This window comes from Protopterus annectens, chromosome 4.part0, assembly GCF_019279795.1.
Source record: "Protopterus annectens isolate FY-2018-M chromosome 4.part0, PAN1.0, whole genome shotgun sequence".
NCBI classification, from domain to species: Eukaryota; Metazoa; Chordata; order Ceratodontiformes; family Protopteridae; genus Protopterus; species Protopterus annectens.
This window is the reverse complement of record NC_056733.1, coordinates 1,970,762,888-1,970,782,482: the sequence shown is the minus strand read 5'-3', so window position 1 is coordinate 1,970,782,482 and position 19,595 is coordinate 1,970,762,888. Positions and strand designations below refer to the sequence as shown.

The 19,595-nt window shown below is 39.6% G+C and overlaps 1 protein-coding gene across 5 annotated transcripts in view; it reads right to left on the bottom strand.

Annotated features, from left to right (window-relative positions):
• TENM2 (teneurin transmembrane protein 2) overlaps positions 1 to 19,595 on the bottom strand; it is a 1,770,657-nt gene that overhangs the window by 68,097 nt on the left and 1,682,965 nt on the right. For all 5 annotated transcript variants that reach the window (XM_044069584.1, XM_044069586.1, XM_044069585.1 and 2 more), the window contains 2 exons: positions 8,624 to 8,920; positions 1,692 to 3,306 (listed from right to left, as the gene is read on the bottom strand). In XM_044069584.1, the coding sequence (XP_043925519.1) occupies positions 1,692 to 3,306; positions 8,624 to 8,920 (1,912 nt within the window). The remainder of the gene's footprint in view (positions 1 to 1,691; positions 3,307 to 8,623; positions 8,921 to 19,595) is intronic.

Sequence of the window (19,595 nt, the reverse complement as noted above, 5' to 3'; positions counted from 1 at the left end):
TGCTGGGGGGGGGGACCAGAGCTGCGATGATAAAAGCAGACAAAGTGTGCTGTAACAAGAGATAATAACTGATGTTAGGAATATGGCTAATTATTGTGAAGTGCACAACACCTCAGTGAGCAGTAAAGTAAGAGGAGTGAGGGTGATCTGACTGAGTGTGGATGTGTGTTGTAAGGAGAGGTATAAAGGAACCTGGAGAGGCTGTAAGGGGATCTGTGGTCTCTGTGGAGTGAGCATGCAATGACTGAGAGAGACAGAAGTTTAACAGACAGTAATGTACGGACTGCTGACCTCAGAGCTTGTAGTAGATTAGATATCAGGCAGAAATCATATACTAGTAACAGTAAAACACATACTTATGCAGTCATTATTTCTCAAAATAACAGTGCAGTAGGTAATAATTGGTTAGAATACATTAGAAGATAACACAGAACACACAATTATGCAGGACTGTAATATTAAGTAATACACAGAATAGCACTGATCAATAGAGGCTGAAGAAGCTTGCCAGTTGCCAGCAGGGAACAATCATTTCTGTCTCTGGCAACATAAAACACCCCTTTAATAAATAGAATATGTGCAGTTGCAGATTCTAAAAATAACTAGGGAAAGGATACTGTAGGCAAGTATACAAAACAGTCAATATCAGTTAAGGAGTATTACATTACACGAGTCACCAGCCAAAATCCATTGCAAGCACAATAGCATATTTAACAGCAAACAGTTTATGTAGGGAAAGCAGTCGCTACTTCATTTAGTTCTCTAAACTACATACAGTTAGTTAAGTACTTCAGTTGGAAAGCATAAAAATGTCTACTGACCCAGGTGCACAACAAATATTTGAGAATAGCTTAAACAATTCCAGGCACTTACTTGTGGGCATGCACACTGAAAAAGGGTCTGGGAACAGGTTCCTCATCACGAGCAGGTCAAAATGTTGTTGTCTTTTGGCTTTTCCCGGTGAGGGGTCGAGCAGGCCAAAATAACTATTTAAAAATAGTGCCACCCAAGAAGACCCACTAATATAGACTAGTCAATGTGCATGGGGGAGGGTGGGAGACAGAGGAAGGAGATACAAAACAGGGGAAGGTAGAACCAGAAAAAGCAGGTAGAGTTATGTCTTGGCCCCTCAGAGACAAGTGCAAAGAAAAACAATCAGTATGAGAAGTGGAAACCTTGGAACTGTAAGGTAAGTGAAAGCAGGAGAAAGTAAGGAAGCGGTAGAGGCAGAAAGGTAGGAGTGTAACCAGATAGTTGCAGAAAGACTACTTTTATGGCCTTGGTGTGTAAGTAAATCAACAAAGGAAGGCAACCCTATAATAATAACTGCAGAAACTGCAACTGCACATTCTATTAGTAATGAATCCACAGGACATTCTGCTATAAAAGAAAGCTGTTTGTAGTCTGATAGACACAATATTACATGGGGAGGGGAGTGCAGGATAAAAGTATAAAAGACCAGACATGTAATCATCTTTTAAGAACCCTGCATCTCATTGTCCAACCTTTTCAAATGAAAATGCAGGTTAAAAATAGACGTGACCAGCATTATGACTGGTGGGTTGCAAGAATGTGAGCAAAGATGCTTAGCAAACATCTGGATGAGACATACAGAACACAAACAGTAAAAGACTTTTAGATAAGATACATGCAGTTCAAAGAAAAGATGACAACAAATTTATTTTTCTGACCTGTTACGTAGTTCTTTAAGTCCAGTGCATTGCTGAGAGGATTGTTGTTCTTGAACACAAATACATTAAAAGGAACTGGATCCTTGCCAATTTTCTTCCATAACATATAATCTGGGGATGTCCATCGTCCAGCAAGGACATCGTAATCTCTTTGAGTAAAGTGGACTAGTTTTGTTAAAGGATCATACAAACCTCCATGAAATCCAATAACCAGCTGAAAATCAGGGTTAGAGTCATAATATATCTCTCCATATGCTGTGTACTGCAACAATTTTATAAGAAGGCCATTGTTACTGAAGACAGCCAATGGTGTCCCAGTGTTATCTGTAGCAACATAATATTCTTTTGTATTACTGCTTTCCATTGCAAAAAGGTGGCCTTGAAGGTCATAGTAGAATGAAATAATTTCAGAATTGGAGTGATTGTACACATGTGTGATCCTTGTTGGATTATGAAGATCGGAATAAAAAAATTGGAGGTGTTGCCCTAAATTGTTCTTACTGGAGGCCCTGCGTCCTAAGCCATCATAGCGATACTGAATACTCCATCCATTTACCTTATTGTAAGCTCTAAGTAAAAGTCCTTTGGAGTTGTATTCAAATATATCTGATCCTCGCTGACAAAGGAAACCATCATCATCAAGCCTATACTGCACGTCACCTAGACGAGTGATCCTGTCTCGTAGATCATAACGAAGTGGCATCAATCGAGCACTACTACCAGGATTCAAAAGATGGAGATTCCCATTTAAATCATAGCTGTAACGCCAGGTGGGCCTATCATTCACAGCTACACTTTGGAGTTGCCCATCTCCATCATAGTCATATGTGTACTTAGTTGTATTGGCATAGGGTCCAATCTTAAGCTCTCTCTTTATTACACGTCCCATGCTATCATATTGAACAGTCATCCAGTACATGAGTGACCTAAACATCTCATACTGAACTTCCTTAATACGTCCATGAGTATCAAAGTGCTTGCTCAGGGTCATTACCGATGTTGTAATGATTTGGTTTATATCATAATAAATAACCCCAAACTTTCCAAAGTGCTCTATTTTTCCAGAGATTTCATCATAACGGTATAGGTCAACAGGAAGTGGTGTTTCACTGATGACAGGTTTTATGCTGGCAACACGAAAACTGTTGTCATGATATGTGTAATCAAATCTAGCATTGACCATACCTTCCTCGGAGAATCTGTAAATCTGTTTATCAACCAGAGGGCCGATTTTTCTGTAGCGAATTGTAGAAGAAAATCCGCCGCTTTGTAAACTGACCATCTTTAGGACCCCAGTTGTTTCATCATATCCAAATGTAACTGCAGTGCTGTCATAAAGAATTTCCGACAGTTTGGACAACTTCCCATATTTAAAGAATACCTGCCTGCCTGTTCCAAGGTAAGACTTTTTTAAAATTTTGCCGTCTTCATTATAGTCAAAAATAACAGATGCATTGCTTTCAGGTGGATTATAGATATTTCTAATATAACCAATTGAGGTGTGTGTTGACATGGTATGGCGAGCAACGCTAGGCATAGTGACAGCACAGAGACGTTCTGAGTTATCGTATTCAAACACGTACTGGCGTTGACTCTGAAGAAGCAGTACCATGGACTGTGAAAAGAGAAGAATGGATCTGATGTTAGATTTTTCTTATTAGATGCAATTAATGTTATCAGAATAATGAGCATCTGAAGATAAATATGCATGTCATTGAAAATAATGCTGACTAAAACAAATGTAATTATGACTTCAGGAGGCTGCAAGTTTTTGGTATCTATAGTAGAATTTAACAATGAAAGCAGATACCAGTCAATAATATTGCTTTAATAAAATTAAGATTGCCTTTCCAGTACAAAAGTCCATGACAAAATTGCTTCTAAATTTATTCATTAGATTCAAAATGAGGAATCCATATGACTGCATAATACTCATTGCATATAACCATGTGGGGTTACCTGTGAAACAGGAAAGATGTTTACAAAATATATATACGTTTTTATCTTGCACGTGTTGCTTGTCATATGAATTATTAACATTACTCAACATACAATAAGTTCAGACTGGATGGTCAGCTAGATAATGAGGTAATTAGCTCTTTGGACTGAATTGCAGTCTCAGATCTGAGAGCAAATATTCTATCACAGACCCACTAAGAAAAATGAGGTAGCACTTTTCTTTACCCAGTTATTTTTTCTGAAATTCAATACGCTACTTAAAACCAAAACAGAAATGAAAAGAAAAATCAGGAATATGTATGTATTTATTTATTTATTTATGTATTTCCAGTTTGGTGACCGGGGAGGTCCACTGGGCTCGAAGAGCCCGTTTTCAGTGGAGGCCCGGGGAATATGCCTTTACTTCTGTTTACAGACAGCCCAGAGATGTCAATAAAAACATCACTAGTCAGTTTATTTTGGGGTGGGGAGGCTGCGGGGGGCAAGACGGCTGTCATAGTGTATCTTCTCACCCAGAATCACTGTAGTTGCCTGAAGAGGTGAATAGAAGTGTTTGTCTAAGATCCTACCCAAGGTAGGAAGAATGGAAATAGACCTGAAGTCAGAGACTGAGGAAGGTTTTGGTATTTCGAGGGAAAAGTTTTATTATTGCAGCCCTCAACAGGAATATGCCTAGCTTCAGGAACTGTGTGTGTGTGTGTGTGTGTGTGTGTGTGTGTGTGTGTGTGTGTGTGTGTGTGTGTGTGTGTGTGTACAGGTGCTTCTCACAAAAAGAGAGGAATGAGGGATAGAGGTTGTTGGATCCAATGGGGCATCATGAGGGATTGTTTTTCTAACATTTCCCCAATTTCCTTTTTCTTAACAACACAGAAAAAAAAAACAGTGGAATGAATTTTTTGGTGGTGGTGGAGTGTGTGTGGGATTATAGAGGGTCTGCTTGAGGAGATTTGGAACTCATTTAGGAAGTCAGTGCATGTAAGGGGGACACTTGTGGTATTCAAAGAGGATGATGAGCTTGTGTTGGAGGTATTTTGATGCCCTGTTATAAAGTTAATTTGTTTCCAAAATTGTTTTAGATTAAGTAAAATGGTAGATTGTTTGGACCTGATCTGTGTAGCCTTATGGCACCTGACAGAATTCGTTGCTAGAATTCTTTGCTAGGTTTCTAAAAGTTATAAATCTGTCTCAGTCAGTAGGAAGTCTCAATTGTTTCCAATGGAGTCATCATTGATTTCCGAATTAAAGTAAAATATTTGAGTTTCAGGATGAGGCATTGTTTTAGATGTCTGCATGCACTGAGAAGTTATTTAAAATGCATATCTAGGATAACATTGGCTACCATGCTGGCTGCACTATTTGGATACTTAAGCTTTAAGACAGCTGACCTGCACCATTTGGATCAGTAAACTGTAGGACCAGTGTTGGGTGCACTGCTTTGGATCTCTAAACTGTAAGCCAGCGGATCAGTGCATTGCCTAAGCTGTTGTCTTCACTATTTGGATATATAAACTATAAGACAAATGGTCAGTATATTGGTTAAGGGGGTCTATATTGTATTATCGACAGCTTAGGTTGTTGAATCCTTAAACATCAACACCTAAGCGTTGAAAGCTGACAATAGCGAACGGCCACATAATCAAATTCTTTCCTTGAGAAAGAATTTGCGTGGCCATTATCAGGAATTTGCCCTTTCCCCAATGTAGAGTGATCTCGGAGTTGGTATATTTAGTTAGAGGGGTGTGGGGGGCGAAGCCTCTCACTATGTTTGGGTGTGTTTGTTTATTTTGTTTATGGACAGCCATGCAAATACTTTCCTGAGAATTTGATAATGTGGCCATTCACTATTGTCAGCTTTCGACGCTTAGGTGTTGATGCTTTAGGATTCGACAACCTAAGCTGTCGATGATATGATATAGATGCGGTTAAGGTACTGGCTGCACTGTTTAGATCTGTAAACTGTAGCACAGGTGATCGGTGTGATGGTTAAGGTTTTGTTTCTGTAAGCTTTAGGACAGTTGAACAGTATGCTGATTAAGGTGTTGTTTGCACTGTTTGGATCTGTAAGCTGTAGGCAGGTGATGAGTATACTAGTTACAGTGTTGGTTGCAATGTTTGGATCTGTAAACTGTAGGGCAGGTGATCTGTATGCTGATTAGGGTGTTGGCTGCACTGTTTGGCTCTGTAAGATGTAGTACAGGTGAACAGTATGCTGATTAAGGTGCTTGCTGTACTGTTTAGATTTGTAAGCTGTAGGACTGGCAATTTAGATCTTTAAGTTGTAGGACAAGTGATCAGTATGCTGGTTAGGGTGTTGGCTGCAGTGTTTGGAGTTGTAAGCTGTAGGACAGGTGATCAGTATGCTGGTTAGGGTGTTGGCTTCACTGTTTGGAGTTGTAAGCTGTAGGACAGGTGATCTGTATGATGGTTAGGATGTTGGCTGCACTGTTTGGATCTGTAAGCTGTAGGACAGGTGATTTAGATATTTAAGATGTAGGACAGGTGATCAGTATGCTGGTTAGGATATTGGCTGCACTGTTTGGAGTTGTAAGCTGTAGGACAGGTGATCAGTATGCTGGCTAGGGTGTTGGCTGCACTGTTTGGATCTGTAAGCTGTAGGACCAGTGATCTGTATGCTGGTTAGGGTGTTGGCTGCACTGTTTGGTTCTGTAAGCTGTAGGACAGCTGAACAGTACACTAAATATGATGTTTGCTGCACTGTATGAATTTGTAAGCTGTTGGAAAGGTGAACAGCATATAGGATTTGAGTAAGGAAATCTTATTTTGAGATTTTGGTTGACTGACCTTCTTTCTCACTCATCATCAGATTCAAAGGAAGCCTTTTGTTCATATACACTAAGTGAGCCCAGGAAATCAATGCTACAGATTTCTTTCTTGCTTGTGAGCTAGCTGTCTGGCTTCAGAAACCATGCCATGGTGTGAGTGGTATAAGCATCATTGGAAATCTGAACTGTCATGAGAGACGAGCAGAAATGGTGTGTTTGTTGAGTATGCAGACCATAATGTGCTACTGCATTTATGAAACAGATTCATTTTCATAGAAACATTACAAGTTTTTTAGCTAACAAATTTTGCTTTTTGAGCATTGTTATGCATTGGAATAACAAATCCACTTAAAAAGTGCAAGCATGCATAATATTTTTGTCTGTTAAAACAAGATAATTATAGAAAAATGTACTTACAGTACAGCAATTATTCCTAATCTAGTGAAAAATAAAACTCTACAACTAAACATCTGATTCCAAAGTGCATATAATGAGGAAATGCTCATTACCTGTTTATAATATACATGAAAACTCCAAAATCTGTGAATATATACTTGCAATTTGTGCATATGGTTAATCGATAATCTAGTAATATTTTCACTGCTGGTGACAACCTAGACAAGATTAATGCTCTTCTTAAACTACACAACCCTGACATACTAGCTGTTGCTGAGTCTTGCATAAAAAAAAAAAGACAACCCATATTTGCATATACTCCTGCAGGGACTTCATCTCAACCAACCTGAGCACATCTTCAGTCCCTGCTTTATACAAAATATCATACCAAATATAAGGAAAATAGCTATTATCAGCCAATCTCTAAGCACTATAACCCAACCCAAACTTTCCAATTCAGGCAAATCTCTTTCCTTACCACTCAAGGCAACCCACTTGAAAAAATAACCATGTTTAATACACCCAATGCATTGCTACCTAAAACCTCCTGTCCCATAAACCACATGGGTTCGGGTCTGGTCATAACACATTTATAGCCTAACCGACCAATGAAATGCTATTCCCTGTAGGCAGGCCAGCTTACTTGCATGATCTTTACCAACCTTGCAAAAGCCTTCAACCTCAATGACCACGGCATCCTCCTCCATCACCTACTACAAATAGGCATACATCCAGATTCCCTACCTTGGTTTTAAAACTATTTCACCAATCACCACTTCTGTGTCAACATTTATTCCTGAATTTCCCAGTCAGTCAGCCTTCACACAGGAGTACCACAAGGTTCCATATTTGCTCCTACACTATTTTTCATCTTTATAAACAAACTTCCCCTTGACCTACTTCTTCATCCGCTCCTGCTCTACACAGATCAAATTGTACTACACTCATTACCCAATCTCAAGACAGATATGCAAGCAGATTTCTCAGCCCTAATCCACTCAATTTCTAATGAAAGCCTCCTTATCTCCAACAAAACCACATGCATGATTTTCGGTACCAAACTGAAATTCAAAAAATAAACGCACAAACAAACAAAAAAAACCTCATTCATATCTATGACCATAACAATACTCTAATAGAAAATACTACCTATTTTAAATGTCTTTGCATTCAGCTTAACCCCTTCCCTTAGCTTCTGCCTGTACCTCAACTACACAAGGAAATAGGTTAACTCTCCTATTATTGTAATGACTCCAGAACAGCCATAGGCAAAGGCATTCTAGTCTCCCAACTTGAATATGGTGTCCCCCTCATACCCTCAGCATCAAAAACAAACTCCATCCACATTAAAATAACAACCAGTAAAATGTGTCGATTTATTACTCAATACCCTAAAAATGACCATCACTGTAAAACACTGAAAAAAAGCAAAACAGCTCTCCTGTTCAACAAAGGGCTGACCTTCTCCTAGGATCCCAACTATTCAGACTCCTAGTCAACCAGGCCTTCTCTCTCCAAGTAGCTAAACTAATTAGACAGTTTTCCTTTTACAGCCTCAGAAATCATGGCCAATCTACCCCCACATTGCAACCTCACAAAACTAAACTCCATTATACAGATCACTGCTGCTCTGTAATTCAACAAAACCTCTAACTATGACATCTGATTATGATCTGTATGATCCTTAATCCTTATGTCATATGACAACTGACATCATTAAGATATGTCACCCATTATTAAGTCATCAAGTGTTAAAAATAATTTATCTTATCTCTTTTTCAAAATTTGACTTACCTTTTCAAGGTATGTGTAGCTCCAGACTTTGCCATCTGCAAAAGCACGAGAAACAACTCTGCCCTGCCCATCTGAAGTAATCCTTTCATTCATTGCTCCCCTCTGAAGTCCAATCAGTCGTCCATCTGATGCGTATGAGACATTTACTGGTGCAAGCCCACTACTAGGCAGCCATAATGTTGGACGGCCAAGCTGGTCATAAATAATCCGCAAGGTAAATTTACGATGATCATCATATATCTTTTCCGTTCGTGTATTTCTGTCAAAATCTATTGATAGCAGGTTTCTTCCATGCACCTGGACATATTATAAAAGAAAGCAAATCATGAAGAAAGTACTTCCCAGCTACTTACCCAAGAGAATCCCACATTCTTTCTGTCTCTCTTTCTCTCTCTCTCTCTCTCTGTTTCTCCACAAGACATGACAAGCTCAGAATGTCTAATTACTCTAATGTCACTAGAATTCTCCTACCAACCAGTACTTTACAGAATCACTAGTCAGGACTGGTGAGTCTGGTAAAAGGCCGGAATGTGTCTAGCCCTATTATCCTGCTATAGGGTTTTGATATTTTCTATACTGCAGTCTAAGAAGACTATTTGAGAGGTGAGATTATTGAGTAATGTTTTCAAGGTCCTAGTGAAGCACACTATCTGTCCTACCCGGGTTCCTAAGTTTCTAGTATCCCCTATCATAACCTCTAGCTACCATTTCAAAACAGGGTAATGGCTATTAATGCTGCCTCTCCACCAGTGGTTTAAAAGATGTTCCAACACCCCTAAACAGGCCAATAAATTCAGTTTGCTACTTAACACAGACAAAGAATAGTTGTAGTTCAACAAAGGCCAGGAGCAACTACAATCATAAAAGCATATACTGTCCCTAGAAAGAAAAATCCTATATTTGTGGCTACACAGATTAGCATCCAGCAAATACAGTATTTGCTCAGCGATATGTGCAGTAAGTGATACACACGGCATTCATGCATAACCACCTGAATCTCAGGCTTCCTGAAGGAAAAGGGATCACAGGTTTGAAACGGAATCATACTTATCCTCCCTAAATCATTCCCCTTGTTATGCAAACAGAGAATCTATTATATGGAAATCAACAGTAATGCAAATGAAGTGAGATATCACAACGTAGACTGCTCAGCTATAAGTATGAGATTGCATAATTGAAAATCTAACTGAAACATCAGTCAATTATTTCTGGTTAGTTGTTACATCATTTCACTACAGCAATACCAATCTCCTCCTCCAATGACTGCTGAGGTTATATGTTGCAACCCTTTCCCTTTTATGGTATTATCAGTATATCCAGTAATCACACAAATGTATCAGAACAACTCATCCCACTCATGTCCAGTGGTTTACCAAGTAACATAAATCCATTAAACTGAATGTTCAAAATACAAAATCAAAGAGAAAAATGAAGTACTGTATGTGTATGCAAAGATATTTATTTGTAAATCAGCTAGTCCCCTGAGCTCAGTCACCTGAGACATCCTTTTTTTGCAAGAAAAACAGAAAATCCGTAATGTAAGTTCACTATACTAGGAATAGAGTAAACTGTAGCAGGATCTAGAGGAAGATGGATGTATGAGAAAATACAGGTGGTGGCAGCTGTAAAGGCACTCCTGTCAGATGATGCAATGGTAATAAGTCATGTGCTCCAGGGATTTGCCCTGAGTCTCGCTGTACTCAATCTAGCCCTCTTGAGTATAAGAGCAGGCATGGACTACAGTAGGACTGGTGCCACTACACTCAATGGTGGTGTAAGCACAGCAGGGGATATAAAACATACTACCAAGGTAGGTGGTCAAGTAGTATCTGCAATTTAACCAAAGAGAAGTTTAGCTTTAGAGGTCAGAGCCATAAGTATAGTGGGGTGAAAAGGGTGGTTCAGCCTATAGCAATCCATTTGGAGGAATGACTGGAAGGTGCTGAGGGTGCCTCAAGGATATCACAATTTCATAAACAAATGTTGATCCTGCATTTGCAGTCAAGGCAGAAGTGTCAGTATGCCTGTGTGTGTGTGTGTGTGTGTGTGTGTGTGTGTGTGTGTGTGTGTGTGTGAGATTCCTCTCAACTTTCCAGATTTTTGCAGAATATCCATTTGCCTCATATTTTCAGTCTGTTTGTCATAAAATTTGTAGTTTTCTGTTAAATCACTGAGGACTGAAGTCACTAAATAATGACATAAAATTTAATTTCAGACTTCATATCATTCAGAAAATACATGCTAACACACATCCTGTTACTCTAGCAACTTTCTAAGTTTATAACAGCAACATTTAAAATCTGTCTCTATTTTTGGGTCTTTCTTCCTTCATTATTTCAGGCTTTATACAGATTTCTTGTGCTAAGAAGTGGAGATGTACTGTGTGTGTGTGTGTGTGTGTATGTGTGTGTGTGTGTGTGTGTGTGTGTGTGTGTGTGTGTGTGTGTGTGTGTGTGTGTGTGTGTGTAGGTAACAGTAACAAGATGCTTGTTCATAGGTTCATAGGTGTGTACTAGGCTAATGGCCCTGGAGCCTTTACAAGCCTAGCCCATAGGATTACCCTGGCATTGTGCCACCTGACCTTAGCTCCCAGTGCCTCTGTCGAGTAGAGCCACTGCAGTGATCCTCGGGGTGAATTTTCTATTTCCCATCCACTCATCTAGATTTCTCTTGAAGAGGGCCAGTGAGGTGCTCTGCTTGACATGTATGGGAAGTCTATTTCATTGCATGGGCGGTCTCCGGGTTATGAACCTGTCCCTCTAGCATGATCTGTTGATTGTGATAATGAGGTTGAGGTCTCTGGAGTGTGTGGTGTGGAGGAATTGGGATTTCCTTAGACGTAGCATTTCTAACAGAGCTGGGTCAGACATGGCTTTGTAAGTCAAGCAGAGATCTCCTCTAACCAGGCGATATGAGGCAGAGAATAGTTGGAGTTTTTTAGTCTGTGCATATAGGACAAGTGTTTAAGGTGTATCCTCTTTGTGAGGTACTTTTTGGCCTCTCCAGTTGTTGCAGGTGTCTAGTGAGGTACATGCCAAATGGGGCATTGTACTCGATAACTGGCCTAATAACGGAAGAGTAGAGGGAGACAATGACCTCTTTCTTCCTGGATGCAAAACCCTTAGTAATGAGATGTGCCACATAGAAGGACTTTCTGACCACAGTGGCGATGTGGTGGTCAAAAGAGAGGTTGCTGTCAACTTGTGTTCCCAGATCTTTTATAATGCCTTCTGTGTTCAGTGGTCTACCATCAATGTGGTAATTCAAGGGAACCTGTTTTTTCCCAAGGGGGTGATGACACATTTTTTGACATCGAGCTTAAGGTTCTGACATCAGTCATTGGTCTCAGTGAGGCCTTTCTGTAGGATATCAACATCACTTGGGGAGTTAATAATAGCTCCCAACTTGCAATCATCTGCGAACCTTGTCAGCCAGAATCCCTTCGTGTTGGCCTGGACTTCAGAGAAGTAGATACCAAACAGGAGAGGATGCAGGATCGAACCCTGTGGGGCTCCACTTGTAACTGGTCGGCAGTCTGACTTGGAGTCAGCTACTTTTACACTATGGGTTCTATCTGTGAGCCAGTTTGCAACCCACCTAGTGATATCAGGGTTGATGCCTAACTTAGTGAGTTTTTCTAGGATTCATGAGTGGGGAATGGTATCAAAGGCCTTTAGGGTGTATGAGCCACCTTGCCTTCATCCACAGCTCTGGTGACTGACTCAAACAAGTCAACCAAGTTGAGCAGGCATGACTTACCCTTCACAAAACCAAACTGTGTAGGATCCAGAGTTTGGAGATTCCCTATATCCTTGTTTATTAGGTCCATGATGATGCGTTCCATAGCTTTGCATATCAGACTCATCAGGCAAATGGGGCAATAGTTCCCAGGGTCTGTAGTTGCTCCTCCTTTGTGGAGAGGGATGACTGAAGCTGTGCGCCATTCGGTAGGGACAAAGCCTGAGGTGAGGCTGTGTTGAACAGGGCACACAGGTGAGGTACCAGTTCACTCTGTAGTTCATGTAGAACACAGCCAGGGATATTATCAGGTCCCATAGAAAGTGTATTCTTGGTCTTGGACAGTGCTGTTTTAACCTGTGCAGCAGTAATACTGGGTGCCTGGCAATCTATTGGTATTGTGATTGGTCCTTTGGGGGGGAGGGGTAAAGTTGGCACTGAATCTGACAACCAGTATATTGGCAATATCTGTTGGTTCGGTATAGGAGGTACCATTGTGCAGTAGCTCAGAGTAAATCTGGGTATTGCTGTGGAGATTCTTTACATAACTATAGATGGTCTTGTGGTTGTCTTTACTATCTGAAATTCTGTTTTCATAGCTAGCTTTAAAGGATTTGATGAGGGATCTCAACTTTTTGTTTAGGCTGATAAGAGAGTTATTCCAGTCTTGGGACTTCACCTTATTCTGCATAAGTTTCCTCCTTCTGTTGTAGAGATTGATTATGGCAGGGGACAACCAGATTGGCCTCCTCGGCTTGGTTCTATTGTGTATGGTGAGGTCCATGCATTTGTGTACATGTTCGTACAGTGCATTGATGTATGATTCGGCGGTCATGCAACTATTCTTCATTTGCATGGGTGCTGTGAAGTTAGCCACCTCTGATTTTGGGAGCCCAAAGTTAGCTTTGGAGAAATTTTTCATGGTGGTTACCTTTGCGGGGTGGGGTGGGATGTGGATTTCTAAGGTGATTAGTTTGTGGTCGGACCTAACCAGGGAGGAGTTGACTATTGGTGTAGAGAAACGGTTGCCCATGTTAGCATTGACCAGGTCAAAGATGTTGCTACCTCTAGACGGGGTAAGAACGAGCTGGTCCAGGGCATTCCAATTAATGAATTCCAGGAAATGTTGGGCAAGTGTATTGGTACATGAGTAGTTTTCCCAGTTAATGGAGTGGTAGTTGAACTCGCCCTGCATGAGAGTGTTAGGTTGGACCCTAATATTCTCCAGGGTGCTTAGGAACGTGGAGTGTGAGTCTTGGGACATGTTTGGGGATGTATATCAGGCTACGACCTGAATCGCTGTCTTATTCAATGTTAGCTGCACCTGAAGTGCCTCAGATGCGTTATGTTGGGCTACCAGTCTGGAGGTGTGTGCATCCTTTATGAATATGGAAGCACCACCGCCTTTGGAGCTTCAGTCCAAGTTCTGGGGCCGAAAGGTGTGGAATGAGTTATAGCCTGGTAGAGCAGGGGTGCTTTGTGCTGCCTTGAACCAGGTCTCTGTTACTGCACAAATGTCGATGTTCTCCATTTTAAGGAGTGCTTCCAGCAAGTGCATTTTGAGATTTAGACTTCTAGCATTGAGCAGCATGACCCTCAGATTGCATTTGTTTGTAGCTGTTACAGTGGTAATTTGGTCTTTGGAACACCACCTAAAAAAGTTAGTATGGAGTGGCAAGAGCCTTGGCCAGTATCCGGGAGCCCAGGGGTGACAGATGCAGGCTATCTCTGGCAAAGCATTGAGGTCTGTCAATCATGTCATCCAAGGCAGACAGATACTGGATCCCCTTAGAATGATACCAGAAACTTAGCCAGTTGTTGAAATCAATAATTTTCTGCTTGTACTGTCGTATCATTCTGGGTGATGGCAGGATGCTGCTCAGTTCTAGGGTCATACCCGCCTGGGCTACATAATCCGAGAGCTCCTCCATGTATCTTTTCATGTAGCCCAGGGAGGTACATCTCAGGTCATTCTCACCCACATGTACAATGACAAAGTCATATTTGTACCTGTTGTTGAGGGACCTGAGTGCTTGCATTATGTGGCGGATCCTGGCACCTGACAGGCAGCTGACTGTTACTTTCTCCTTATTCAACCTAGTGAGTGGGACATCAGTGTGTCTCACTATTGAGTCAACTATGATTAGTGTGTTGAGCATGCTGTTTTGCCTTAGGGGCTTTGGTTGAGTTGCACACTGTTTAGGAGCATTATGTGTCTCATGATTAGTGTTGTGTTGTTGTGGTCGAGTGCATTTCTGCTTTGGCGGTCTCTGTTGTTTGGGTAGATTTTTATTTAGAGCCTCCGTGAAGGTGGGTATGTGGTTTGTGTTTTTATGTGAAGGCAGTGCTGGTCTGTGTTCTGGAGGGCTATGTGTTCCATGTGATGTGGTGCACGTGTTGACCTTCTCCTCTTCTTCCAGTTTTGGCTGGAGAGTGCATGGCTTTCAATTTGGATATATAAGTGCATCTCTTGCAAGTCTAAGTGTTGAGAGGTAAGAGAAGAGGGTTGCCAGTGTACGAGGCAGTTGCTACATTGCCTCAGGATGCCCAAGATCACCAGGTTAATAGGAGAAAGCACAATGAACTGACCTTTAAACATGCCTGGAGGGGTGGGCATTAATAATAAGTACTGGAGCTGTTTCCTTGTAGCCTTAGTGTGTCTCAGGGTAACTAACTTGTGAACCTGTTTCTGTATATCAGTTTCACTATATTCTCTTTCCAGCAGATCAGAGAGACACTGATTTTCACCAACAGCTAGTAACCACTAGAAATGAGCTGTTAGAAAGAGGATATAGTGAAACTGATATAAAGACACAGGTTCACGAGGTAGTTACCCTGAGACACACTAAGGCTAAACCTTATTATTCAGAGAAATGGTCTACTAGGAATAATAGGGTAAGGAACACCAAGCCCAAGTTAAAAGTGCCCCTGTGTTATACTAGCAATGTTAAATCATACATGAACATTATACATAGACATTGGGGGATACTTACTACGAATAAGGAAGTCTCCAGATGGATAGATAGTGAACCTAGGTTTCTGTTCAAAAATCAGAGATCCCTGAAATGATACCTGTGTGCACCAATGGAGAGGAGTATATCCATGGGTGAAATGGGTATGAAGCCTTGTGGAAAATGTTCATACTGTGGTTATATAGTTTATTGTTTATTATGCCAGAAGTTTTATATTGGAAAAACTGACTGAAAACCGAACCCTTAAAGAGAGGATTAGGAAACATGTTTACCATATTGGTAAACAAAGTAGGTATAATGCCTTGGCTAAGCATGTCATGAATATGAGTACCCAGCATAGGTTCAAGTTCCTGGTTATAGCTAGATGTTTTGAAGGCTGGAGGGGAGGCGATATATGCAATAAAACAGAGGAATTGGAAGCCAGATGGATAGTCAATGTTAGAGCAGATACTGATCATGGTTTCAATGAACAGATACCATTGAGACCTAAGTTAAAGTCCAAACCCCTGCGCAGGTGAAATTTTTAATGCACAAGTACAAAATGTAATGTTTTTAAGATTTCTGAATATTTATTTATTGATGTACATTGATGGTATATTGTTATTGGTTGTTGTTATTATCTGTTTTAATTAGATTCTTTAAGACATACATATAATGTTTTTTTGTATTAAATCATGTGATTTGTAATGGTCATGTGATGATCTTAGCTGTATTTAAATGACTGATTTGCATTCTGTTGATTAATCCACCTGAAGAAGCATTTGTGAAAGCGCTTGTGCTACATTAAAGCCATTTAACCTGGAGCCTGGCCTGTGCCCACTTTTTGTTTATGGATATCTTGTTATAGTATTTTTGTGGACACAAGGACATGTGAATGAGTGGTTTATTTTTCTATTGATATTTTGAATAATATCATCTGTTAATATCCACACTGCTATAAAATGATTGCTCCTATCAATAACCAGTACTGATGACTGGCACACTGGATTTGTTTAGATAAAGGAAGGTTTGTATTCAAAGAGGTCCTCATCAAGCAATGGGAGTAGTGACACAGGCATGAAGTCAGAGGCTTACTTATTTATTTATGTAGTTTTCCAACTGGGAGAAAAAGTTCCATACTACATTAAAATACATAAAGTCAATAAATACCTAACATTCCTCCCTGAGACATGAGATAACACAGAATATGATTCAGTGAAGAGTGAGCTGAGACAGTAATTGATACCATATATACACCGTAATTATTTAATTTAGTAATAGTATTGTTTGTAAAAGTCATTTGAAAAGATGGAGATGGAAATATATGTACACGTGTCAAATGTCAGCAACTGAAGGAAATGCTTTAGCAGACAACTATACCCATCAGATGAAATGAAAAAAGTCACTAAGCTACCCAAAAACTATGCCAGTCTACTGATCTGAGTGAAATAGAAAACAAAATCATTATGTTACCCCAAAAGTGTATCACAGTCCACTTATTTTCAGAGTTAATGTTTATAACATATGCATCTTGTATATATCCTCCTCAGCTATGCTGGAGTGTAAGTATAACTTCTGAGAGAGAATAGTGCATATAAACTTAACTGATACAACTTGTATATAAGCTTCAGAAGTCTAGTATGAACCAACAAAGAATGTAAATAATATGAACATAAATAATACAAATTACAACTACTAATTACAACTACATCAGTAACAGCAAAGGAATGTAGATAATCTGTGACTGAAATGCAGTTTTCAGTCATAAGGTTTTATGTCACACCAAAGAGACAGTTCCATTGTATCTGTACATGCTTTTCTCATTGATAACCTATAAACCTTTTTAGGGGAGTATTTTAAAACAGTGCTGTGTGGAGTCTGCATGTCCTCCCCACTGTTGAGTGATGTTTAAAGACATGCAGGTAGGTGCATGCGTGAATGGGTGTGCCTTCTTTGAAGGTTGGACATCAGGCTGGCACCTCAGCATGGTAAAAATCCACTGCCAATCATTAGCGGACCAGAGTTCCACTGTGACGATCCCTAACCGGGAAAAGCCGAAAGACATTACTTTTATTTTAAAGCAGTGCCAGTGTACAAAAACAAAGGGGGCAGTCATGACTGTGGGCAGTAAACAGTTATCAAACTCCTGTCACACTGCATGAAGGTGTTGGAGAAGATGTTTCATCGATGAATACTCTGAGTAGTAGAAAGTAAGATGGAAAATGAGCAGTTCAAATTCAGATCAGGATGCAGGACAATGATCTAATGTACTCATTCAAACAGATAATTGAGAAGAAGCTTTAGATAAGGAAGGCGTGTGTGTGTGTGTGTGTGTGTGTGTGTGTGTGTGTGTGTGTGTGTGTGTGTGTCTGTATCAGACTCAATCCACAGTAAAACATTTTACACACAAATGTAAGACAATTTATCATTTGTTGACCAGATAAGTTTCACTGGGCTATTAGCATCTTTTCAGGGGAAACTCACTGTGGTATTCATAATGACTATATGGGAAATGTGGCCAAGGCATTGGGGACTTCCCCTAGTCTTGGTAGTCAGGGGAAGGATTTGTGTGTTACACATCCTGACTTCCTCTTTCCTGTCCAGGTGCAGAGGCAACCAGGAGGAACAGGAAGAAAATATGGCTGATTCAGCTTTGGCTGAAAATGAATGAAGGTTGATGAAAATTTAGCTGAAATGGTAGAATCATTACTAGAAGTTTTTTCTGATGTTGTGGGTGCAGAAAAAGCAGTGATATTGGAAGAAAAGGATATTGTAGCTGTAACAGAGATGGATTCATGTATTTAGAGGAAAACTTTCAGAGGAGATTGTTCGAAGGGGAGACAATTACCTCTAAGAAATGCATAATTATATCCCTCCAGTCAGGAGGGTTGCGGGATGATTATTTGGGAGAAATGGTAAACCAAAGTGAACCAGAAAGTGGAGCAGCAATTTCATGGAGTGACATCATGGAGAAAATAGAAGAAGAAAAAAAGAGAAGAAGAGACTGTGCCAGAAAAAGTTCAAGAGACAAATTGTGGGGGAAGGAGCAAAGAAGAAAGAAGAAATAAAAGAAACAAAAAAGAAGTATACAGTACATGTGAACTGTAGAAAAGAAGATCGTTTGGACAAGAATAAGGTTTGGGACTCTGTCATAGCACCTCTGTGTGTCAAAGCAAAAGAGGAAAGAGCATTCATTTTTATTAATAAAGAGACTTTTTGTGACTTAATATTTGTGACTGAATACGCTATGGAAAATTTTTTTGGGCACATATGAACAAAAGAAAAACATTTATCCATGGTCAGAATATGTCATGCAAGCTTTTTACAAACAAAAAAGGAATAATGATCCAGTTTAGAACTGAAGTTGAAGCAAAAGAACTCAAAGAACATTTGTTAACTATATGTAAAGAAGTAAAGGACACTACAAAAGTATATGATGAAAGAGGACTATGAACTGGGGGATGGGAATGTGGAGTAATACTGAAAATGGAAAATGATAATGTTATGCACGTACCTACTATTATTAACATTCATGGTAATAGGGGTTTTGTGAAATACAGGGGTCAACCAAAAATGTGTTATTTTTGTGGAAAAAATGATAATTTAATCAATGAATATGATAAACAAATGTTATTTATGTGATAAAACAGGGCATAATGCAAAAATGTGATTTAAAGTGTAAAAATGTGGCAATACTGGGCATTCATGGCTAGAATATGGCATTAACCTGCAAGAAAATGAAAATGAAGTTATAAGATAAAGAGATAGTAGAATATGTTATACAAGAAAATATACAAAAATATATAACTGATAAAGAGGTTATACATGAAGTTAAAGAAAATAACAAGGAAAGTGAAAAAGTGAGGAAGAAGCAGACTGGTGCACAGTAGGAAATAAAAATAATTTGAAAGGGAAAAAAGCTAAAGAAAGGAAAAGAAAATTCAAAAACATAATGCTTAGAGAAAATAAGAAAGGAAAGGAATAAACATGTTATTATTCTAACTGTTCTTAATAGCTGAAAATATTAGCCTTAAATGTGAACAGTATGAAAAATCTTAAAAGGAGAGTAGGTATATTACAATGGTATGCTGCAGTAGATGCACATATTATTGTTTTAGAAGATATCAGGTTATTAACAGAGGAAGAAAGAACACAAACTGAAAAACTTTGGAATGGTGTGTTAGTTTGGAACATGGGGAAAGAAACATGCTTGGGCATATGTATATTATGTCAAGAAAGCATTAAAATATTAGATGTAACCACAGTGGAACTAAGCTTAACTA